The sequence below is a fragment of the Anomaloglossus baeobatrachus genome, chromosome 11 (assembly GCF_048569485.1).
Source record: "Anomaloglossus baeobatrachus isolate aAnoBae1 chromosome 11, aAnoBae1.hap1, whole genome shotgun sequence".
NCBI lineage: Eukaryota > Metazoa > Chordata > Amphibia > Anura > Aromobatidae > Anomaloglossus > Anomaloglossus baeobatrachus.
In genome coordinates, this window is record NC_134363.1 from 58253403 (window position 1) to 58278271 (window position 24869).

The following is a 24869-nucleotide window of genomic DNA, read 5'->3' on the forward strand; positions in this document are numbered from 1 at the left end:
TGTATGTATCCCAAAATGACATCAAGAAAAACTTCTTCCACATCCAGCTTTATCGACTGAAAAATATAAAAGTTTCGACACAATTTTATTTTTTAATTTATTTTTTTTTGACCAATTACTACAATATTTATTTTTTATTTTTTTTGTCTTAATTTTCCACACCTAGGAATCATGTTGCCAGGTCATTTTTTCCATACAATGAATGCTTAAATACCCAAGAAACAACGGTGGAATTGTAGTTTTTTTCTTCATCCTTTCAGTGCATGTGGATTTTTCTTCCATGTTTTCCAATACTTTTATATACTAAAATTAACAATTTTATTCAAAAATACAACTCTTCCCGGGGAGAGAAAAAATTTAACGGTTATGTGTCCAAAAAAGTAATAAATTTATGATTCTTGCAAAAAGGGAAGAAAAAAAATGAAAGCACAAAAATGAAGCAAAAAATAGCCAAGTTGGGAAAATGTAACAAACTTCCCTGCTTTTTTTGTTCATTTTTGAGTACTTTTTTTTTTTTTAAAGCATTCCCTTTGAGTTGTTTTGTATAGTGAAGTGCATCTTCAGATTGGAAAACGCCCGAAGAATGGACATGTCTTTTCTTGACCACTTGACAATTACCTAAACCTAAAGTGGTTAAAAGATGCTCAAAAGCCCTAACATATGAACAGCCGGTCGTCACTGGTGGACACAGAAAAGGTCCCCTGTGCAAGAACAATACATGGGCCCTTACCTCTTTTTGAGTTACAAATGGACCCCCCAACCTCTTGGGCTCCTGTGCAAATGCACAGGCAGCAAAAAAATATTCTTCAAAACCTTTTCAGGAATAGAAAAACTCACTGTTAAGCCACCACCAGGGGGAGCAGGACCACAGGAGAGATGTAGAGCTCCTAGGTGTAATGCGGGGTCTGCTCACTAGATGTCACCAGTATCTAGACGGAGAAGTAGCAAAATGGTCGAACACGCCAAGAGTTAAGGGTGCTTTACACGCTGCGACACCGCTAACGATATATCGTCGGGGTCACGTTATTAGTGACGCACATCCGGCGCCGTTAGCGACATTGCAGCATGTGACACCATTGAGCGACGATCAACGAGCGCAAAAACGTGAAAAATCGTTGCTCGTTGACATGTCGTTCATTTCCTTAATATCGTTGCTGCTGCAGGTACGATGTTGTTTGTCGTTCCTGCGGCAGCACACATCGCTATGTGTGACACCGCAGGAACGACGAACATCTCCTTACCTGCGTCCACCGGCTATGAGGAAGGAAGGAGGTGAACGTCATGTTCCGGCCGCTCATTTCCGCCCCTCCTCTGCTATTGGATGGCTGCCATGTGACGTCGCTGTGATGCCGCACGAACCGCCCCCTTAGAAAGGAGGCGGATTGCCGGCCAGAGCGACGTCGCAGGGAAGGTACGTCCATGTGACGGGTGTTAGCGATGTTGTGTGCCACGGGCAGCGATTTGCCTGTGTCGCCCAACCGACGGGGGTGGGTACGAACGCTAGCGATATCGGTACCGATATCGCAGCGTGTAAAGTACCCCTTAGAGTTGGGAGGTCATGTCAGTGGAAAGAAGGAAGAGGAGCCGAAGCCACATGGAAGCCTAAGGTCGGTAGGCGGGAGGTAACGTCAGGTACAGATGGTGAGCAGGACTAAAGCTGGGGTCAGAAGCCAAAGGAAAACATCAGTACAAAGGGTAGCGGGACTGAGGGAACAAGACAAGCGGAGGGTCAGGAAGTTGGAGCACAGACAAAATGGACAGAGTGGTGGACAGGGAGAGGAGTCAGGGAAGCGGGACAAGGATCAGAACGAACTCACGGGAACCAGAAGTGCACACTGCAGAGCAGGAACTATCACTGGTGAAGTTCCGGTGGAAACAACCCAAAGATAAGCAAGGCGATTACCGGAACGTAAGTTCTTTTTACTCACTGGACACATGCTGCCGTTGGAGTGCCGGGTTACGCTGTGATGGGCTTCAGCCAATCCTGGATACTTTGGAGGTGAAGGCTGGTGTTTTCTTCTTTTGATGGTTTCCCTCCACCCCAGCTCCTGGGCCGTGGAATGGGTGCTTTCTGTGCTCACCACGAACCCTGGGATTCCCCTTCTTTCCTAAGAGCCCGGGTCGAGCCTCCAGCTCCAGACCACGGGCCCCGAACTATCTGTGTCTTCTCTTGCTAGTCCCTGAGTCCGACCTTGTTCGGACGCTGTCCAGTCCTAACTGCCCGCTGTGTGAGAGATGGCTCCTCACTTCCCCTGTGGAAGTCCCGCCTTCCAGATTCCTGAAATAGTGGGCAAGAGGTCCCATACCTCAAGATGGCCACCCCAGCACCTACCCTAGCCCGGTCCCAGTGGAAGAGCTCCCATGTATGTGTTGGATATGTGTTTTGGTGGTGGTTACCGGTGACAACCTCCTCCATATCCGAGAAGAATACTGCACCTCGGATGAGGCACAGTACCCTGTGGCACCTGAAGCCTCAGGGGCGCCACAGAGGCACCAAACAAGCCTCACCCACCGGCAAGGACCCGAGAATACAATCAACCGAGCAATATACAAAACCCAATTGCTCTGCAAGGAGCAGAGCCAAAGGTGAATCGTGACACTCCCCAAATGAGGAGCACTTGCGAAAGTGGTTTTTGCTTGAAAAACATTTTTTTAGCACAAAAAAAACCCGTGAGCAAACATAGAATTAGTGTGTATTCACATGGAGTCTCTTTGCTGACTTTTGTGAACTTTTTGTGGAGGATTTTGAAGAGTTTCCTTTCACTGAGTCTTTTTGTTGACATTTAAGAACAGGAACACAGCAAAACATCCAAGTTTTTGAGGAGGAATTGGAGGGTTTACGCTCTGTTTCTGCTTAAAAAAAACCTCCTTTAAAAACTGTGTACACATAAGTAGTTGCAAAAACTTCATGCAAACATATTCTTACTATTTTCATGACAGCAGTGACAAATGGCTGCCATTAAAGTTTCAGTATGAAACGTTAGGAAAGTGTCAGCGGTATGTCACGGGTGACAGAGAGGCCTGTGGTGTGCGGCAATAGAAGGTCACAGGGTTTAGCTGCAGAAACTGCTCCTTGACTTTCTATTGTTCCTACTGTCAGTATTCCGTGTACTAGGTATCTCCTCTGCTGGGTTTTAATCCTTTTCCCTTTTGGACCCAGTGGAGCTCTTATTCCCTTCAGTTGCTAATCATCTGTATTTCCCTTTGGGTTTAAATACTCTCATTTTCTCATGACTTGTGCTGGTAATATTCAGTTCATTCACAAGCTCTGGATGCAAGCAGGTGGCTTGCACTCATCTGTATTATCGTTGCTGTTCTTTGCTTAACTTTTTCCTGAGGCTTCTGGAGATAAGTTGGTCATGCAATTTACCCATGTGTGTGCTCCCTGTGTCTTCTTCAGTGTTTTGTGGGGTTGACGAAGAGCTCATCCCACCCGTTCCCTACCTAGGGTCCAGCTCTATGGTCATCCTAGGGTCAGTTATCCGGCTTGTCGCATTGGTGTAGAACCTATCTAGGGTAGTGAGATAAGCCAGGGACTAGCAGTAAGTTTGGTCAGGGGTCACCATCTCCCCCTTACCTAGATGCAGGGTTTCGCCGTTCACTTGGTACTTCCCTGTACCTAGCATGGCAAAACGACAATTATTGGTTGTACTGGGCTGCCGGTCAAGATGATGCTGTGCGTTTTTCCAAAAAATGTGGGTTACTAATTTCAATGCATTTCAAAGCTGCCTTGCTTCTTCATCATTGTGATTTTCTTTGTTCCTGATGAAGAAGCCAGGCAGCTGCGAAACACGTTGAAATTAATAAACCACATTTTTTGGGAATAACGCACAGCATTATCTTTGACTGACAGTACAGAACAACCACTAATCGTCCTTCTTTCCTACTCATCGGCTTTTTGAGCCTGTGGATCTGCAGCAGCAGTCAGTCACATGCCCCTTTTCATTCATATTTAATCCTCCACTTTCCCTTTTTTTCCTCGGATAAAACCCATTGCACAGTTTCTTAGCAATATGTAGCATTGACATGAGTTAGTCAGCTTGGTTGGTTGGGTGTGGATAAAGCTGGGTGACAATCCCTGAGCAGAAATCACAGTAGTATTGGTTGTCAGACAGTTTTTCGGAGCATATTGTGACCAAATTACAAAACATTCCAATTTGACAAAACCAGACGACTCCAGGACGTTCAGACCCGTCGTGCACTTGGTTGTGTTTGGCTTCGTCTCTAGGTCACTGATTGGCACCTTGGTACATTTACATTAGATCACTCCTAATCCCAATTCTTGCCCAACCACTTTTATTTTTCTTTTTACACCTCCTCCAAGAGCTGTCACTCAGTTTTTCCGGCTGCTACGTCCTGAGGATGTCACTCAGGGGCCAACCCTGGTTTATATGCCTATAAATACCAGCAATAAATCATTAACCGGCTGCGATCACTGAGGTGACACATTGACTCGGGTACAGCTTCCTTATTTGTGACTTTACTGAACTATACAAGGAACTGAGGGAATTTTCATAACATTTCCTGACTCTTTTGGTCACCGCTGGATATTTCCTTGCAAGATGTATCATATCGAAGATGGGAATTCGGACTACGATTCACATCCTTTTGGGACAGGTAGGTGACAAGTCATTAGGAGACTAACTTTTTCCAGTCTGCAGTATTTTATCTATGAGGTCTCCAACCTGTGGCTCTCCAGTTATTCTGAACTACAACACTCAGTATGCCCTGACGGAAAGTCACAGTTTCACAGATGCTAGAGGTTGGAGAACCCTGGGGTGGTCACATAGTTGGTTTGCAGGAAGCTGGATAAATGGGTCAAATTGTTGGGTTGGAGTTATGGATGGTGTTGCTTCCGACTCATTTTATATGGAAATCTAGTGGTCAATAAAGCTGCAAATATTTGGCAGGTACATGAATGATGTGTTCATGAGAGCTGCGAAATTGAATCTCCTGGAGAACATCATCCTTCGAGAGAGAGTCGGAAGTATTCATACACATTAAATTATTTGCAAATATCGTCGGCTTTTCCCAAATTTAATGGACACCTTGGACATGAATTTTTTTTTTTTTTATTTGTTAGTGGTTACTTTTAATTTATAAAATGGCACTAAGTTTAGGTTCAGGATCTTCAGTTATTAGGTTTCAGGCTTTTGTGGGATTTTCTCTGTCAGTAATATAGGTTGGATGTGAGGTGATGGTCTGTGTGTATCCAGGGTATTGAGGTTTTTAGCAGCTGATAGACCCCCTAAAGGGACGCGACTCATCGTCACAGCAGGGTCACATCCTCCCCCATCATCCAAGTGGGCTGCTGTCTCTTCTCCTCCTGGGGCCTATGCGCACACTGACCCTCCTCTTAAAGGGCCAGGGCGCTATTACCACAAAATGCCTGTGGCTGAGAGTTACTATGTATTTCAGGCACCTTCCCATTAGGGGAGGTCCCTGTGCAACGTCCTTAGTTTAGCTACCAGTTTGCTAGCTAGTTGACAGGTCCCAAGCTCCTGTCCCGCTATCCATGTGTCCGTCACCTGTACATGTCTTTTCTTACCTATCTGTCCCTGCCATGCCCCCTATATCTGTCCGTACCCACCTGCCTGTCTGCCTCAGCAATCCCACCTGTACCTGACTGCACCTGTGCCTATACCTGAGGCCGCCTCCTGCCACAGTCCTGGTCACTGTCCTAGGAGTGTTACCTGGCGTCTGCCTTGCAGTAGATGCTTAGTTAAGTGTGCCGCCCCCGTGCCAGCAGCCGGCCCTGCTCGAGTCCGGACCTTCAGGGGTGGTGGCTCGAGGGTCTCCGAACCCGGGGGTCTCGCAGACACACCGAATAAAAGGGAGGACGTATATGTACGGCCTGGGCCGTATTAAGTTTATTAAGTTCGTGATGCCACCCACGGTGCGTGGTGAGTTGGGACACTACCGCTGCAGTTACTGGGCACCCGGGGGAGATGTTGTGCAGCAAGCTGTTAACCCCTCCGTGGGCAGGGATGGTGGCCCCGGGACCCGGGGAGTTGGTGCAGGGGATGGCGACCGCCGGGGGTGCTGGTGTACTCACGGTTAGTAAAACACACAAGTCTCTGGTAAACCAAGGTGGTGGTGGCCGGTGCCACAGCCAGTTGCATGCAGGGTCCCCCACCCGGCTGGTGGTCTCTATCTCTATCCTCTGCACTGTTTTTAAGTAGAAAATGACTTCCCAGTCTGAAACGTAGGAGTCCGCTGCCGGCTGGATGTGGCCTAAGGAGCCGTGCCCGCAGACGCTGGCCCTTGGGTTGTATGGGCCCTGGCGGTGACCTCTTATCCCTAATCGGTGGGCTGTTGTCTTCTATGAGGGATTTTGGATGGGACAGGACCTTTAGTCCTGGCCTCAATCGGTTAATTAACCAGTCCAGTCGTTTCTGGTTTCCGGCTTCAGGTTCCGAGTACCCCCCTTTGTGCTACGGTTTCAGGGCCGGTTCACCTGGTCGGTACCGGTGGGCCACTACCCTGTCCCGGTCCACCTCAGTTCCACCGAGCCATCTTCCCGTCTCCTGCCGATGGAGACCGTCTGCCACCTAGCCAGAGGTACCAGGGCTCCTACCCTGATACAGTTCAACTTGACCTCCTGTGCTGGAGCCGCACACAGCCTCAGCATACCTCCTCTCAACTTGAACTCAGAGCTAAAAACTGTTTGTTTTCCCGCCCTGGGCTGTCCAGACCCCTGGGTGGGTGTGCACCAACCGCCTGGTCACGCCCACTGGTGTGCCTATCTTTCCCTAAGGGGGGGTGACTAGGGTATCAAGTCGGCTGTATGTTACCTAAGTGTAGGAAGATGTTATGCAGGGGCCTAACTGTGACTACCTGGATTCTCCGGGGCGTCACATAAGCCCTTCCCACTAAAGGTTAAGCCCTTCCCACTAAAGGGTAAGCCCAGGTCCCCTCTATGGACCAGTGGGTTCACTAACCCCGCTCACTGCCTCTACACTGGCCGCGAGCGTTATCACAGCTTCTATCCTGCAATTTCTTCTTCATGTGATTCCTCCTTGTCCATAGCCTGTTTTTATTACCCTTCTTGACATATTTTCTCCCCTCTCCAGGCTGTGAATATCTATGCTCAATTCCTTCATTATTCTTCCTTCTATTCCTATAGGTTCATTTTGATGACAATAATTTGCCTTGTATGTAAAAAAAAGGGTTTGCGTTCCATCAGTGTTTTTTTTTAATCAGAAATTGGTCAATGTCAGTTTTTATCAGAGTTTGGTCAGAGTTTTTTCAGTTTTTCTCAGATGAAAAATAAACAAGGTTTTCAAGGTTCAGCTATTAAAGAATCAATGAAAAATGTCACCATTTAGATATCATCCAATGATCGGGAACAACAATGTTTGTAAATACAATAGTTTTTGTAAAAGGATCTTAACGGAACCAATTCCACAGTGACGAGATAATATCTGGGATAACAAGGGTTAGCACCACAACACTAATGCAATACAACCACCAATAAGTATGTATCACAACACCTCACCAGACCAGTATAGAAAAGCTATGAACAATAGAAGAAAAGCTATAGCTGGCATTAAAGGAAACAATTCTACAGTGACGAGATAATATCTGAGGAGTTGCTTTACAAATAGTTGTAAAAGTTTGTTCGTTGCTTTACCAAACTTGCTTCCTTTTTAAATGAAGCTCCTCAGGTAATACAACAGAACAATCACATGGTAAATACCTATTCCATGGTCACTATCTATCCCAAACATCAGCTACAGAATAAAGGTGATATCTACAGGGTTGCTGTTGTCTCTCCATGGACAATATACAGATGTTTTCATGCAGTGTTCAGGTGGTCCAGACTCATTAGGTGTCACCGCGGCGTTGGGCTCTGTACACACTACAACCTGATGTCTTCTAGTTGTTCAGGCAGAGCTGAAAGGTGGCGGAGAGAGGGAGTAAGATCAGGGCTCGGACAGGATTAGGGTCACGCTGGGGGCTCAGACCTGGCTACCATCAAGCCTACCTCTGAGATAAGGGGCAACGCAGGGTCTCAAGTCTCAGAGCCAGCCTTGGGGCCCCTGTCCTGTCATTACATACCCCATGACAGATGTGTTGTACTGGTGGTGGGAGAAGAGTAGTTGTGATAAATTTGATACTACCCTGTTTTAGGGCTCATACACTACTCAGAAAAATTTAGAGATATTTGGTTTGGGCTAAAATTTATGGAAAACATAAAAAGTTTATGCTGCACTGATACTTTATCATGAAAGACTCCATCAAGCAAACAAAAAATAAAAAACATTAAAGGTTATTTGTTTTTCAATTAGAAATGGCTCTATTAAAATATATTTCTCTTTCTTCTCTTTCAAAAGAATTAGTCAATTTAAGACTATAATAACTTAAAAATATATAAGATGTAATTTGTCAGCTAGTTTTTACTTTTGATATCATGTATGCTTTTTATATATATATAGTCAGTATATCCTGACTCAGTTATGGTTTATATAATTGGCAGATGTAATGTGGAAGACAAATGAGTCATCACTACGTTACCGGGGTCCTGAGGAGCAGACATGGGGTGACACTTTCCCCCCGAAGAGGGAGAATGTTCTAGAAGACAAGTGGGTGGATATGTGGCTGGAGGATGAAAACAAGCCGATAAAAGACCTTTACTGCTCTATGCAGAGGAAAAGAGAAATAAGGTAACTTTGCTAATCCTGTTTTTATATTTACCTGATTGATTGTTTAAAATTTAGCCAATAATTGTGCACATATTTTTAAAAAAAATCCACCGTTTTGTATCCACAGCTCTTAATCAGACGTATGTGTCTCCGTGGTAACAGAATACAAACACTTCATGGCCTGAATCTACACTCCCTTTCCTCTGAGCCCATACTATGTGTTAACCTTCTGGATCTAATTTAACAAGCAGTAGGGAGTAGATGAACTTGGGGATCAAAATATACTGTATATGGCTCATTATTTTGTTGCAATGTGTCACAAGGAAGTTTTTACTGATATCGCCGACTGTCATGGCGGCGTCTGCATCTGTGAAGACTACAGATTCCTGTACACTCTGCCTCTTAACTTTCACTGATGTCTGTGATAAGTACAGTCAGACTCGGGCGTTGACTTCATGACTTGTAGTTCATAGACAGGCTAGCAAGAGTTAAAGTCTACTGTGCTGCTTGTTAGTCTCCTTTGATCACATGCTTTGGGGAAGCCAGTCACATTCTCTCCCCTCCTATATATGCTGGCTGGACTTTTCCTTTAATGCCAGCTATAGCTTTTCTATACTGGTCTAGTGAAGTGTTGTGATACATACTTAGCGGTGGTTGTAGTGCATTAGTGTTGTAGTGTTAACCCTTATTGTCCTTTTGTTGCTGCCTTTCTCCTCTTGCTTTCCTCCTTAGTTTCTTACTGTTTGTTCCTGTAACTTTGCCATGTGTATGAGTTTTGTTTTTCCCCCTGTCTGTCTTTATCTGTGTTTCCATCACACTCCTGCCTCTTCCTTTCCTGGGGGGAACAGTTCAGTCCTGGTCAGAAGACTAGCAAGGCACAGAACAGCAGTATCTCCACCATTAGGGGTATTCTGGAGGTTAGGTATAGCGTGAGGGAAAGTATAGGAGCCACCTGTCCCTTGCTATCCTGCAGTCACATCATGATACATGGAGACACATAAATCTGCATAGGTGCTGCAAACTTCATTGGTATCGGATTTGGTATTAGATTCTTGTATAGTTTTTTTTTATATTTATGCATAGAAGCATTAAAGTGAATATATCATCAGAAAATGACCTATTGTTTAAATCAGGTTTTGTATTAAATATATTTTTAAAATATTTTGTGGAATAAAAAATAGAGATCTTACAATTTTCATACTGGGCACTTTTAAAAATTTGATTACCTGTGGTTTTAGGAAACAACATATGTACATTTGCCACAATAGTCAGATCCCATCACTATCTTTTGGATTGAAGTGTCTAATGAGCTTGTGTAAAGGTTATTTGGAAGGGAGGAAGAGGAAGGGAGCTGTGACATCGTCGCCTATTGTGATAGGTGGATCAGCTGTTTACAGAGGTAATGTCACGAGTATGTCATGGCCTGATGTGATCTTGGGGGAATCTGGGATCAGAAGGTCACAGCATATAGTTGTTAGCAGATCCTCTTTAGTGCCAACTTATCGTTTACCCTGAGTTGGAGCATATTTAATTCCATCCGGTGCTGAAGGGGTTAAGGTTCTTTTCTATCCTGCTGCGATTTAACAGGTAGTTGTAACCTCAGCTGGAGCCACTCCCTTCTGCTACAAATATCCACTCCTCACTCCTCCCAATGCCGGCTATAGCTCATACCTATGCTGTCCACTCTGAAGGAGCCTGGCTCTGGAAGAGCTTAGGTGTTTGTTTCTGCTGCATCGTCACCTACTGTGATAGGTGGATCAGCTGTTTACAGAGGTAATGTCACGAGTATGTCATGGCCTGATGTGATCTTGGGGGAATCTGGGATCAGAAGGTCACAGCATATAGTTGATAGCAGATCCTCTTTAGTGCCCACTCATCGTTTACCCTGAGTTGTAGCGTATTTAATTCCATCCAGTGCTGGAAGGGTTAAGGTTCCTTTTCTATCTTGCTGTAGGTAGTTGTAATCTCAGCTGCAGCCACTCCCTTCTGCTATAAATATCCACACCTCACTACTTCCTATGCTGGCTATAGCTCATGCCTATGCTGTCCACTTGAAGGAGCCTTCCATAGGGAATAGCTCAGGTGTTCACTTCTGTTGCAGCTAAGAAGTTTCCTACTGGAGAAGCTGAGGAATTCTATCTGTTTTGTGTTGTATGAGAGTATAACAGTCACAGTGCCACTGTGAAAACTGCAAGATTACCAGTATTGTCTTTTAACATATATATATAGATATATACACATAGAGTATGTACGCTGTGTATATATATATATCTATATATATATAATATTTATACGGTACATATAATATATATAATATATATAATATATATATATATATATATATATATACACAGTACAGACCAAATGTTTGGACACACCTTCTCATTCAAACAGTTTTCTTTATTTTCATGACTGAAAATTGTAGATTCACATTGAAGGCATCAAAACTATGAATTAACACATGTGGAATGAAATACTTAACAAAAAAGTGTGAAACAACTGAAAATAGGTCTTATATTCTAGGTTCTTCAAAGTAGCCACCTTTTGCTTTCATTACTACTTTACACACTCTTGGCATTCTCTTGATTTACTTCAAGAGGTAGTCACCGGAAATGGTTCTCACTTCACAGGTGTGCCCTGTCAGGTTTAATAAGGGGGATTTCTTGCCTTATAAATGGGGCTGGTACCATCAGTTGTGTTGTGCAGAAGTCTGCTGGAGACACAGCTGATAGACCTACTGAATAGACTGTTAGAATTTGTATTATGGCAAGAAAAAAGAAATGAAGGTTTGTCAGTCCGAAAAATTGGGAAAACTTTGAAAGTGTACCCAAGTGCAGTGGCAAAAACCATCAAACGCTACAAAGAAGCTGGCTCACATGAGGACCGCCCCAGGAAAAGAAGACCCAAGAGTCACCTCTGCTGTTGAGGATAAGTTTATCCGAGTCACCAGCCTCAGAAATCGCAGGTTAACAGCAACTCAGATTAGAGACCAGGTCAGTGGCACACAGAGTTCTAGCAGCAGACACATCTCTAGAGCAACTGTTAAGAGGAGACTTTGTGCAGCAGGCCTTCATGATAAAATAGCTGCTAGGAAACCACTGCTAAGGACAGGCAACAAGCAGAAGAGACTTGTTTGGGCTAAAGAGCACAAAGAATAGACATTAGACCAGTGGAAATCTGTGCTTTGATCTTATGAGTCCAAATTTGAGATCTGTGGATCCAACCACCGTGTCTTTGTGCGACGCAGAAAAGGTGAACAGATGGACTCTACATGGCTGGTTCCCACCATGAAGCATGGAGGAGGAGGTGTAATGGTGTGGGGGTGCTTTGCTCGTGACACTGTTGGGGATTTATTTAAAATTGAAGGCACACTGAACCAGCATGGATACCACAGCATCTTGCAGCGGCATGCTATTCCATACGGTTTGCGTTTAGTTGGACCATAATTTATTTTTCAACAGGACAATGACCCCAAACTCACCTCTAGGCTGTGAAAGGGTTATTTGACTAAGAAGGAGAGTGATGGGGTGCTACGCCAGATGACCTGGCCTCCACAGTCACCAGACCTGAACCCAATCGAGATGGTTTGGGGTGAGCTGGACCGCAGAGTGAAGGCAAAAGGGCCAAGAAGTGCTAAGCATCTCTGGGAACTCCTTCAAGACTGTTGGAAGACCATTTCCGGTGACAACCTCTTGAAGCTCATCAAGAGAATGCCAAGAATGTGCAAAGTAGTAATGAAAGCAAAAGGTGACTACTTTGAAGAACCTAGAATATAAGACATATTTTCAGTTGCTTCACACTTTTTTGTTAAGTATTTCATTCCACATGTGTTAATTCATAGTTTTGATGCCTTCAATGTGAATCTACAATTTTCAGAGTCATGAAAATAAAGAAAACCTTTGAATGAGCAGGTGTATGATTTAACCAATTTGTCATTTTCTTATTATCCCTTTATAGTAATCTATTTTCTGAATATGCACATGTACCAACTTACCCATCCCCAGGGTCATATCCAAAACGCACAGGAATGTCCTCAATTTGGGGCTTGTTTTTTTCTTGTTTTATTTTTTACTTGATCTAGCTGAGCTGTGACTAGGGGCTGCAGCTTAAATACAATGTCTATTGAAAGTTTGTGGTCATCAGAATTAATCCGTCAATCAGGTTTTTTTTACCTTGAATATACTATACATTCCAACTATACAGGAAAAAACAGGAAAGAAAAATTGCAAAGAAGACAGGATGGGAGTCCTGGAAGGAAGAACAGGGAAGATGTCACAGAAAATTCAAGAGCATAGCATCGGGTGGTCTACAATACCTGGTTCTCTGGAAAGGCACCCTGCAAACTATTGGAGGTAAGTGGGTCATAAAAGTACAGGACTGAGCCTAATAATTAGGCTGATGATGGTAATAATAGCACCTACATCCCCCATAGATATTATCTGGTCCACCGACATTATTGTCTCCTCCTCCCTCCCTGCGCAGTGACCTCTGCACAGGGCTCAGAGCATGCCCACAACACTCATCTATTAAAATGAATGGACATCTCGGAATGATTGATTAATGGGGTCCATGTCTCTGCTGTAATGTAAAGCCTCTGATTATCAGCGCCTGATGTTATTATTAGGCTCTCGTGACATAACGATGTTGCATGGGTCTAGTAATGAGAGAGGGCACCTAAAATTACGACACTACCCGAGGAAGTTCACACTATTCTGGTCCAGCAAAGTGGATGTTGGACAAGGGTAGTATCTTTGCCAATCTCTAAGGGTCCTTGCCCACAAATATGTCACACAGAGTATTGCACAAAGTTCGCCGACTGTCATGGCAGCATTGGGCTCTGTTCAGATTGCAGATTTTGACACTCCGCCCGGTGGTTTCTCTGGTGTCTGCGATCAACATAGGCAGATTCGGGCATCAACCTGCTTTGTGTTCATTCATAGGCAGACTATCAAGAGTTAATCTGTGCTAGTCAGCTTGCTCTTTTAATCACATGTTATGGGAAGACCTATCACATCTGCTCCCCTCCTATTTATGCTGGTTGAATCCTTACACCTATGTCAGCTATAGTTTATTCTTTGTTGGTCAGTGAGGTGTGGTGTCCCAGACTCTCTCTGGTGAAAGTTGTGCTTACGTTGTGTCTATTGCTTGGAGCAATTGTTTTGTAGCTTCCTTCCTGCTCTTGTTTTCTTGTTTTTCCTCCTGAATATCTTATTGTCTTTACCTTTGTGTGTGTGTGCTGTGTGCCAGAGTTTTAATTTTCCCTTGTTTGTCTTTATCTGTGGTTTTCTTCCTTGGAGGGAGGGGGAGGTGGAATCAGATCAGGACTGGTCAGGCGCTGGGCTACGAAGGAGACTCAGGCCTCTCCACCATCAGGAGTATCCCTGAGGTTAGGGATAGCAGAGGGCCCCCTAGCTTGAGGGTCAGCTTACGAGCCTGGGCTAGGAAGGAGAATCAGGCCTATCCACCATCAGGAGTATCCCTGAGGTTAGGGATAGTAGAGAGCCTTCTAGCTTGAGGGTCAGCTTATGAGCCCGGGCTAGGAAGGAGAATCAGGCCTATCCACCATCAGGAGTATCCCTGAGGTTAGGGATAGCAGAGAGCCTTCTAGCTTGAGGGTCAGCTTACGAGCCCAGGCTAGGAAGGAGACTCAGGCCTATCCACCATCAGGAGTATCCCTGAGGTTAGGGATAGCAGAGGGCCCCCTAGCTTGAGGGTCACCTTAGGAGCAAGGGCTAGGAAGGAGACTCAGGGCTCTCCACCATCAGGAGTATCCCTGAGGTTAGGGATAGCAGAGGGCCCCCTAGCTTGAGGGTCAGCTTAGGAGCAAGGGCTAGGAAGGAGACTCAGGGCTCTCCACCATCAGAAGTATCCCTGAGGTTAGGGATAGCAGAGGGCCCCCTAGCTTGAGGGTCAGCTTAGCAGTCCCAGTTCCCCGCTCTCCCATACTCATCGTGACAAGATACAAACTTTGTATCGGGACCTTGCATCTACCATGTGTTACTTAAAAAATTGATGTCCTTTTATGTGACAGAGGGCTCTGGGCGTGAGTGCTACGTGTGGGTGCCCCATTATATAAACATGGACATAAACTATAAACTATCTTCATGAATATATTTTTTCTATGTTCTACAGGTCAATTTGGCACCGGAATCCAGTCCTACTTCAGTTTTCTGAGGTTCTTGGTGCTCATGAACTTCGTGACTTTCCTCCTAGTTGCCGGATTCATTGTGATTCCTAACATTGTCTTTAATGAATCGGGTTTAGAACAGACGGTTATCATCTCTAACAGGAGTGGTGAGTCTCTAAAGTCTGCGGCTGGACTTGCAGGATGATGTAATGTGCTAATAGTCGGGATGTGCAGTTTCATACACAGCCTCCAGAGCTCTGCTTCATTTTGGTTTCTTGGTCCTTGTGGTTTAATCAAATGTGAGTTGTGACTTGCTGCTGTTTGCAAAGGACATGGGTGTAACCACTAGGGAAACTGAAGGGGGCGCTACAGCTCAGGGGTTCATCTCCACTCAGACATAAGTGCAGATATTGCTGTGTGCATTATCCAGCTGTAACATTGCTGTGTGCATTATCCAGCTGTGACATCGCTGTGTGCATTATCCAACTGTGACATCGCTGTGTGCATTATCCAGCTGTGACATTGCTGTGTGCATTATCCAGCTGTGACATTGCTGTGTGTATTAGCCAGCTGTGACATCGCTGTGTGCATTATCCAGCTGTGACATCACTGTGTGCATTATCCAGCTGTGACATGTCTGTGTGCATTATCCAGCTGTGACATGTCTGTGTGCATTATCCAGCTGTGACATGTCTGTGTGCATTATCCAGCTGTGACATTACTGTGTGCATTATCCAGCTGTGACATCACTGTGTGCATTACCCAGCTGTGACATTACTGTGTGCATTATCCAGCTGTGACATCACTGTGTGCATTACCCAGCTATGACATCGCTGTATGCATTATCCAGCTGTGACATTGCTGTGTGCATTATCCAACAGTGACATTGCTGTGTGCATTATCTAGCTATGACATTCCTGTGTGCATTATCCAGCTGTGACATTGCTGTGTGCATTATCCAGCTGTGACATTGCTGTGTGCATTATCCAGCTGTGACATTGCTGTGTGTATTAGCCAGCTGTGACATTGCTGTGTGCATTATCCAGCTGTAACATTGCTGTGTGCATTAGCCAGCTGTGACATTGCTGTGTGCATTATCCAGCAGTGACATTGCTGTGTGCATTATCTAGCTATGACATTCCTGTGTGCATTATCCAGCAGTGACATTGCTGTGTGCATTATCTAGCTATGACATTCCTGTGTGCATTATCCAGCAGTGACATTGCTGTGTGCATTATTTAGCTATGACATTCCTGTGTGCATTAGCCAGCTGTGACATTGCTGTGTGCATTATCCAACTGTGACATAAATTGCGATTCTAACCCTTTTCTTTTGTGTGTAGCTCATTGCCTTGAAGACCGACCACTGCTGCTAGAAAACATAACATGCGCAGAGTTAACAGTTAACTTTTTTTCTATTAAACTTGTAAGCGCTGCTTTAAAGCTGGCCAGGATAACTGGAGAGCGCTGTTACTTCCTACTCCTGGCTAGCTTCATAGCAATGCTTATCAGTAAAGTGAGCTTTACACACTACGATATATCTAACGAGATGTCGGCCGGGTCACGTCGTAAGTGACGCACATCCGCCATAGTTAGTGATATCGTAGCGTGTGACAGCTATGAACGAGCAGAAATATTCACCTTCTCGTTCATCGCTGACACGTCGCTCATTTTCTAAAAATCGCATGTACTGTTTTTCATCGTTCCCGAGGCAGCACACGTCGCTCCGTGTGACACCCCGGGAACAATGAACACAGCTTACCTGCGTTCCTCCGGCAATGCGGAAAGAAGAAGGTGGGCGGGATGTTATGTCCCGCTCATCTCTGCCCCTCCGCTTCTATTGGCCGGCCGCTGTGTGACGTCGGTGTGACGCAGAACGTCCCTCCCCCTTCAGGAAGTGGATGTTCGCCGCCCACAGCGAGGTCGTTTGGAAGGTAAGTGCGTGTGACGGGGGGTTACAACATTGTGCGACACGGGCTACATATTGCCCATGCCGCACAAACGATGGGGGCGGGTGCAATCGCACGAGAGATTGTAAGGTGTAAAGCAGGCTTAAGGCAGCAGTGGTGGTCGGTCTCCTAGGCGATGAGCTGTAAACAAAAAAAAGTGTTAATATCTCAAGAACGGCATCACATTTTAACAGTCTGTAAATTGCAAAATTGCTTGTCTTTGCAAGCACTATTGGACAATATCTATCTATAAAGAAGGGAATAACCCTTTAAATGCCTCACATAGTAATAGTGACATTGTTGTTCCTTCACACTATATAAAAATACCCCCTTTTATGCTCCCTACACAGTAATGTCTGGTTGTGCCCTGCTCTCCCAGCAGCAAGGAAGCTCTAGAAGGGACGGAGCATTGCCCCCCCCCCCTCCCCCCGGGGCATTTGCGGAGGCCCTCATGACACTTGATTGGTGGGGAGGTCAAGGTGTCATGAGGGGAGGGGGAGAGAGCGAGCCCGTTTTTAAAATAAAACAATGAGCAGGGGGAGGAGCGGCACATTTCCCGCTCGTGGGGACAGAAGTGAAAGTCCCTGTACCCCTACCTCACCTGCGATGTCATCGGTGGATCAGCTCCTGGAGCAGCTCAGAGCGGCGGCCGGCGGTCATCCCCCTGGCTGGCTGCAGAATGCGGTGGCAGGGATCATCGGCGGGAGGCTGGAGGCGGCAGGGGCTTCCCCCCTGCAGGAGCGGCGTCCCCGCAGGTCCAAACCGCCGCAGCGGTTTTCTCCTGACCTGCCTCCCCGGGCCCAGCGTCGCTGCAGAAGCCCCTCCAGGGACCCTCCAGGCCGGGCGCCGCGAGCAAAGAGGTCCAATGCGCCCCGGCCTGGGAGGAATTCTAATGTGCGGCTGGGCCCAGCGGCGGTTAGCAGGCCTCTGCTGGAGCTGGAGGCAGGGTCTGCTACCGCCCAGTCAGCGAGGGATCTCGGCGCTGCGGCGGGGCGCGTGGGCGATGTGCCTGCCCTGCGCCCTGAGCCCTGTCAGGATCAGCAGGACAGAATGGAGGAGCATGCGGGCCCCAGCAGAGGGGGCGGAGCGCGGATGCTGGGATCTGTGGTGCACCGGGCCTGGAGCGCAGGGCCTACAGCAGCAGAGGCCCGGATTGAAGATGGGGCCCCCTGGAGGAGCACTGGAGAGCTGCACTGGCAAGGTGTGGAGGAACGCAGGCAGCTCTCTGGGGCGGACGGCTGGCAGGACGGACGTCGGGCCCGTACTACAGGGTCGGAGGTGTCTCCCGGCCTTGCGGCGGCAAGGGCTAACAGCGGGGAATCCGGTGGGAGGAGCCAAGAAGCTGCGGATCGTGTGGATGGACGTCAGGAATCAGGCGGTCCGGCTGGCGGGGCCTCTTCCCTAGTGCAGCCCGGTGAGTATGCTTCTGTGTCGTGTTTGTCTCCTCAGTTTAACCGAGATCAGAACGTAGGGGGAGGGGTAGATCAGACGGGGTTAAGTCCAGGGGTACCGTTCGGTGTTGGTGGGTATGCGTCGGGGGGTAGGGAGCTGGGAGAGCTGTTAGGTTGCGTGCGTTCGTTGCTAGAGCGAATTGGGGGTCCAATGGAACCCCCGGCGCCGGTGGGGGCGTGGGTTAATCCGCCCATTCTGGGGGTTAGTGAGTCCGTGGTTGCGGGTATTTCTTCCCCGGTTTCGGTGTCGGTCCAGACGGAAAAGGATAAGGACAGGATTCATTTAGATGATAGGGCGCGTGGGGAGGTTTATGTATGCTTTGAGGGCCCCTTAGGTTCGCACCTTAAGAAGGAGGTGAGGGAAAAGATCTGGAAGGACGAATATGTCGAGATCTTCTCCCTCCTTCCTTTGGCAAAATTTAACTTAGATAAAAGAAAAAAGGAGGATAGTAAGAAAGAGGATGAGGAGAAGCGGCGGTGGCGCTTGATCCCTCAGACGTTTACCAATTGGTTGCAAGCCTTCGCTATTTTGGCGAGTGTGATAGGCGAAAAGGCGCCGGAGAATTGTTCTCATCTTTTTTGTTACATGGATTCGATAGGTGAGGCTTACAGGGTGTATGGGGGGCAGACGTGGCTTCGGTATGACGAACAATTTCGTCAGAGGAAGGCCGTACGCCCATCTATACGTTGGGATCAAAAAGATATAGGGTTATGGTTGCGGGTCATGGCACCGGCTAGGTATGGCCAGCCCTTTCAAGGCGGGGCCGGGACTTCCGGCCAGTCGGGAAATCAAGGGACCAGTGGTCAGCAGGGTCAGGCGGGATCGCAGAAGCCAGGTCTATGCTGGCAATTCAACGACGGGCAGTGCAAGTTTGGGGCCACGTGCCGATTTAAGCACTTATGCACCCATTGTAACGGGACATCCCACGGAGCGTCTAAATGCTTCAAGAAGGGGAAGCCCAAGCCCGGCGGCTCTCATACCCAAGGGTCTGACGCCGGTGAAGTTAGTCGCGATGCTTCCGTACCTAAATAGGTACCCAGATCGCGGAAAGGCGGAGGTTTTGCGGTTGGGTTTTGGGGAGGGTTTCAGGATTCCTGCCCCCGTTTTTGAGGTTCCGGGGGCAACCAGGAATCTCGTTTCTGCTTACCAGCATGCCGCGGTTGTGGCGGAAAAATTAAGGAAGGAGGTGGCGTTGGGGAGAATGGCGGGCCCGTTCCGGGCCCTTTCTTTTCCCGACTTGGTGGTGTCGCCGTTGGGAGTGGTGCCGAAAAAGGAACCAGGGAAATTCCGGCTTATTCACCATTTGTCTTATCCAAGAGGCAGGTCGGTGAATGATGGAATACCCGCTGAGCTGTGCTCAGTGGTATATACGTCGTTTGATGAGGCTACAAAGTGGGTAAAGAGATGTGGGAGGGGGGCGCTGTTGGCTAAGACTGATATTGAATCGGCTTTTCGGCTATTGCCGGTGCATCCGGATTGTGTTAGGCTGCTGGGTTGTTGTTGGGAGGGTGGCTATTTTGTTGATCGTTGTTTGCCCATGGGGTGTTCGATTTCGTGCGCATTTTTCGAGACTTTTAGTTCGTTTTTGGAATGGGTTGTTCGGGACGTTTCGGGTTGGTCATCAGTGGTACATTACCTGGATGATTTTTTGTGTGTAGGTCCGGCTGACTCGGCGCAGTGTGCCGGGATTTTAGCGGCAATGGAGTGGGTTTCGGCTTATTTTGGGGTGCCTTTAGCACCTGAGAAAACGACGGGGCCGACGACTTGCATAAGTTTTCTTGGTATTGTGATTGATTCCGTGGCTTGGGAAGTTCGGCTTCCTGAGGAAAAGGTCAACGGGCTAAAAGACGAAGTGGCAAGGGCACGGCGTGTGAAGAAATTGCAATTAAGGGAGGTTCAGTCTTTATTGGGAAAGCTTAACTTTGCGTGTCGGGTAATGCCAATGGGGCGAATTTTTTCGCGCCGATTGGCTGGTGCCACGGCGGGGGTGCTTGCTCCGCACCATTACGTTCGTTTATCGGCGGAACACAGAGCGGACTTAGCAGTTTGGGGTCAGTTTTTGGAGCATTACAACGGTCGTTCGCTGCTGATGGAGGACGTAAAGGACAATTTTGATTTGGAACTGTTTACTGATGCGGCGGGCAGCTCAGGTTTTGGGGCTTTCTTTCAGGGTCAGTGGTGTGCGGAACGGTGGCCTGATAGGTGGGTTGATGAAGGCTTGACGAGGAACGTGGCGCTTTTGGAAATTTTTCCGATATTGGTGGCGCTTCATCTGTGGAGGGAACATTTGGCGAACAAGAAGATTCGCTTTAATTGTGACAATATGGGGGTAGTGCTGGCCATTAACAAGTTTTCAGCATCATCCCCTCCAGTTATTCGGGTGTTACGGGAGCTGGTTCTGGTTTGCTTGCAAATCAATGCGTACGTTACGGCTGCTCATGTGCCAGGTGTTCAGAACCTAATAGCCGATTCCCTCTCTCGTTTTCAGTGGGATCGGTTCCGGGTTTGCGCGCCAGAGGCAGAGGCCAGCGGCTTGGAGTGTCCGGTACAGCTTTGGAACGTGGTCTGCAGGCAGTAGGACCACTGATTCGGGCGTCCCTGTCGGGTACCACATGGACGGCGTATCAGGCGGCATGGAGTCTGTGGAAGCAGTGGTTGCAGGGTTGTGGGTCTGCTGAGGGAGATCAGTTGGGAGTACTGTTGGAAAGGTTGGGGGAGGCAGCGGTTGCAGGATGGTCAGTTGCGAAGGTGAATCGCTTTATGGCGGGATTAGCATTTGGTTTTCGGGTGCGGGGTTTACAGGATTTGACTAAGAGTTTTTGGGTGGTTCAGGCCTTGAAGGGATTTCGGAAACGATGCAAGCCGCTGGATGGTAGACGGCCTGTATCATTTAGCTTATTGGAGCAGTTGGGTGGGGCATTGTGGGGGGTTTGTATATCGCCGTTTGAGGTGAGTTTGTTCCGGTTAGCGTTTTCCTTGGCGTTTTTTGGAGCGTTGCGGATTGGGGAATTGGTATCGCCCAGTAAGACTTCTCCCGGGGGCCTGGGTCGTGGTGATATTGTCGCCGTGGAAGGCGGGATCGAATTCTGGATTCGGAGATCGAAGACAGATCAAAGAGGTGTGGGTAGGCGAGTTCGCTTGGGTGTGGTTATGGCATCGGAGATGTGCCCACTCAAGTGTTTCGGGAACTTTGGAAGGATTCGCCCGCAGGTCAATGGCCCCTTGTTGTGTAATGAGGACGGGTCTTTTTTATCTAGATACCAATTTGTAAGTGTTTTCAGGGCATGTTTGAAGTCTTTGGGGTTAGATCCGAGGTCGTTTGCGTCACATTCTTTTCGCATTGGGGCAGCGACAGAGGCCGCTATGTGTGGTTTGCCGGAAGAGACTGTGAAGCGGATTGGTAGGTGGAAGTCGCAGCGTTTTAAGTTGTATGTCCGGCCACAGGCGATCGTTGGCAATTGAGCGGGGGGTTTCTGCGGCTGCGAGGGGGGGGGGGGTGGACTGGGTGTTTTTTCAAGTTGGGGAATAAGGAAACTGATTGGTTGTCTGTTTGTACATTTTTGTATTACAGAACCACCCCCCCCCATATCTGGTTTGGATCCTGGGCCATTCTTATGTATACTGGGGAGCCCAGCGAGCGGATGCAAGAAGAAACGGGAGACAACTAGGTCTTGAAAGGGATAGGGCTCTTGTACGTTGGTTGGGGGTTAGGGGTTTGGGGTGGAGCAGGGTACTGCAAGAGGTGAATAGGTATGCCCGTTTAGATAGGCCTCCCGACGTTTTGGTCTTACATGTCGGGGGAAATGATCTGGGGGGGCGTCCTTTTCGAATGTTGATAAAAGACATCAAGCATGATTTATTGCGGTTATGGGTGTCATTTCCACGGCTAACTATAGTTTGGTCCGAGATCGTGGCGAGAAGGTGTTGGCGAAAAGCGCGGTCGGTCGATAGGTTGAACAAGGCGCGGGCAAAAGTGAATAGGGCGATTTCGAAGTTTGTTACTCGGAATGGGGGAGTTGCGATAAGGCACGTTGAGTTGGAAAGGACGGAAGAGGAATTCTGGTTGGCAGACGGGGTGCACTTAAATGCGGTGGGGATTGATTTATGGGCCCTCGGCCTGCAAGGAGGTATCGAGAGGGCACTGCGGTTGCGGGGGGTCTCAGGCACTTGAAGGTTATCAAGGTGCCCTCGTTGTGGCGGTTTTTATTGGTGGGTCCTTGAAGTTGGTTGAAAAATTGGTTTGGGGAATCCATCTGGGTATGGATCCCCTCATTGGCAGAATGGCTGGTCACCTGGTGATTTTGTGGGGATTCCCGACGGGGTATGTCGGGGTCCCTGGGGGTGGTTTGGGTTAACAGAGGATTAACCCTTACCGTTTGGTGCTCCTGAGCCAGTGTGGGTAACGGCTGGGGGCAAGTTGGTGTTTATGGTTCGGTTGGTAGGAATCACCAGGGTTTGTAGCTTCAAGGACCCTACCATATTGCAATGTTTTTATTTGTTATATATTTCTGTTCAATAAAATGGCTGCTATGGCCAAAATTATCCAAAGAAAAATTGGTGTCTGTGCAGTCATTTTAGATAAGAATTGGGAAAGGAGGGGTGGAGTATGGAAAGACCGGAGTCAACAATTCCAGGGTCAAGAAGGGACGGAGCATTGCCCCCCCCCCTCCCCCCGGGGCATTTGCGGAGGCCCTCATGACACTTGATTGGTGGGGAGGTCAAGGTGTCATGAGGGGAGGGGGAGAGAGCGAGCCCGTTTTTAAAATAAAACAATGAGCAGGGGGAGGAGCGGCACATTTCCCGCTCGTGGGGACAGAAGTGAAAGTCCCACCCGCCCTCCCTCATATGTTGGGGTATGTTTGGTATGTTCAAGGGGTGGGGTGCGGGGTTGTTTACGGGTCGTAGTGGCTGGGTGGCGGTTTTTATTGGTGGGTCCTTGAAGTTGGTTGAAAAATTGGTTTGGGGAATCCATCTGGGTATGGATCCCCTCATTGGCAGAATGGCTGGTCACCTGGTGATTTTGTGGGGATTCCCGACGGGGTATGTCGGGGTCCCTGGGGGTGGTTTGGGTTAACAGAGGATTAACCCTTACCGTTTGGTGCTCCTGAGCCAGTGTGGGTAACGGCTGGGGGCAAGTTGGTGTTTATGGTTCGGTTGGTAGGAATCACCAGGGTTTGTAGCTTCAAGGACCCTACCATATTGCAATGTTTTTATTTGTTATATATTTCTGTTCAATAAAATGGCTGCTATGGCCAAAATTATCCAAAGAAAAATTGGTGTCTGTGCAGTCATTTTAGATAAGAATTGGGAAAGGAGGGGTGGAGTATGGAAAGACCGGAGTCAACAATTCCAGGGTCATGCATAGACCAATGGTTATTTCAGAAAAGGATTGTGTTGCACATGCTGGGCAGCAAATAAAGCCAGAGAGGCAATGATCAAAAGATTATATTGGAGTCGATGGAGAGTAATTACAGCAAAGCCCACCAGACATAGCGGGCTCACCCCCCTTACTCTGCCGTCTCTCCCATACACAGTAGTGCCCATTTGGATGAGCTCCCTTGTGTTCTCTATGAGCAAGCCAATGGCAGATATGTATAGCAGAGGCTTATCTCCAGGAGAACAATGTAGTCCAAAATCTGACGTGTGATCAACATCTCCCCCAACAATCAGTTGTTCGGGGCCCCCATATACATTAGACTAATATTGGCCAAACCCATAATATCAATGGCTAATAATGTCATGCTAGGTGTGGGGAAGTACCAAGTGAAAGGTAAGGGAAACTCTATGTCTAGGGACAGGGAAGATGGTGACCCCTGACCAAGCCTACCGCTGGTCCCTGGGGTCCTTTTCCACCCTAGATAGGTTCCTCACCTATGCGCCGAGCCAGATACCTGACCTTAGGTATCCCTAGTGCTGGACCCTAAATAGGGAACGGATGGGATGAGCTCTTCGTCAACTCCACTAAACATTAGAGAAGACACAAGGGGGACACATGGGGGGAAAAGCATGAACTACCTATCTACAATGATTGATTGCTCTCAGTGAGAGAAACAAAATTAAAATTTTGTAGTTGTGATACCTTTTAATTTTGTTTCTCTCACTGAGAGTAATCAATCATTTTTCAACTGGCTAACACGGTACCAAAACCTTTTTCTTTTAACTACTTTACTACAGACACAGGTAGAAGTTCAGGAAAGTTTTCAGCAATGATACCACAGAGGAGTACAAGCCACCTGCTTGCACCCAGGGCTTAAATGAACTGAATAATATCACTAGCACTAGTCCAAGGAAGGAAGGGGTATTTTTACAGGGGAATACTAATGATCAGCAGCTGGGTGGAAGGCGAGCTCCTGCTTGGTCTAAAAAGGAGAGAGATGAATCCAGCAGGAAAGCTGCCTATACCAATGAATACTGACAGCAAGAACAATGGAAAGTCAGGGAGCATTCTGGCCAGCCAAACGCTGTGACCTCCTATGGCCCGAAACTACATGACTATCTTTCACCCTTGACAAATATGTATATGGGCTTTACTTATCAATTCTAATACAGGTTCTTATAAATAGAGGTTATGTCTGTCACAGAGGAGAGGGTTAAGTGCACAATACATTACAGCGGTAGACTCATTCACAACCAATCCATAGCAGCATCCAATCAACAGTGCGGCTGAGTACCACCCATAAGGACTTAAGACACATTT

General features: G+C 47.4%; 1 protein-coding gene across 1 annotated transcript in view; it reads left to right on the forward strand.

The window, feature by feature from the left end:
* The first annotated feature begins 4542 nt into the window (after positions 1–4542).
* Positions 4543–24869, forward strand: part of TMC4 (transmembrane channel like 4) — a 58721-nt gene continuing 38394 nt past the window's right edge. Inside the window, exons 1-4 of the mRNA XM_075328897.1 lie at positions 4543–4617; positions 8480–8666; positions 12849–12997; positions 14778–14939. Of these exons, the coding sequence (XP_075185012.1) occupies positions 4563–4617; positions 8480–8666; positions 12849–12997; positions 14778–14939 (553 nt within the window). The 5' untranslated portion in view covers positions 4543–4562. The remainder of the gene's footprint in view (positions 4618–8479; positions 8667–12848; positions 12998–14777; positions 14940–24869) is intronic.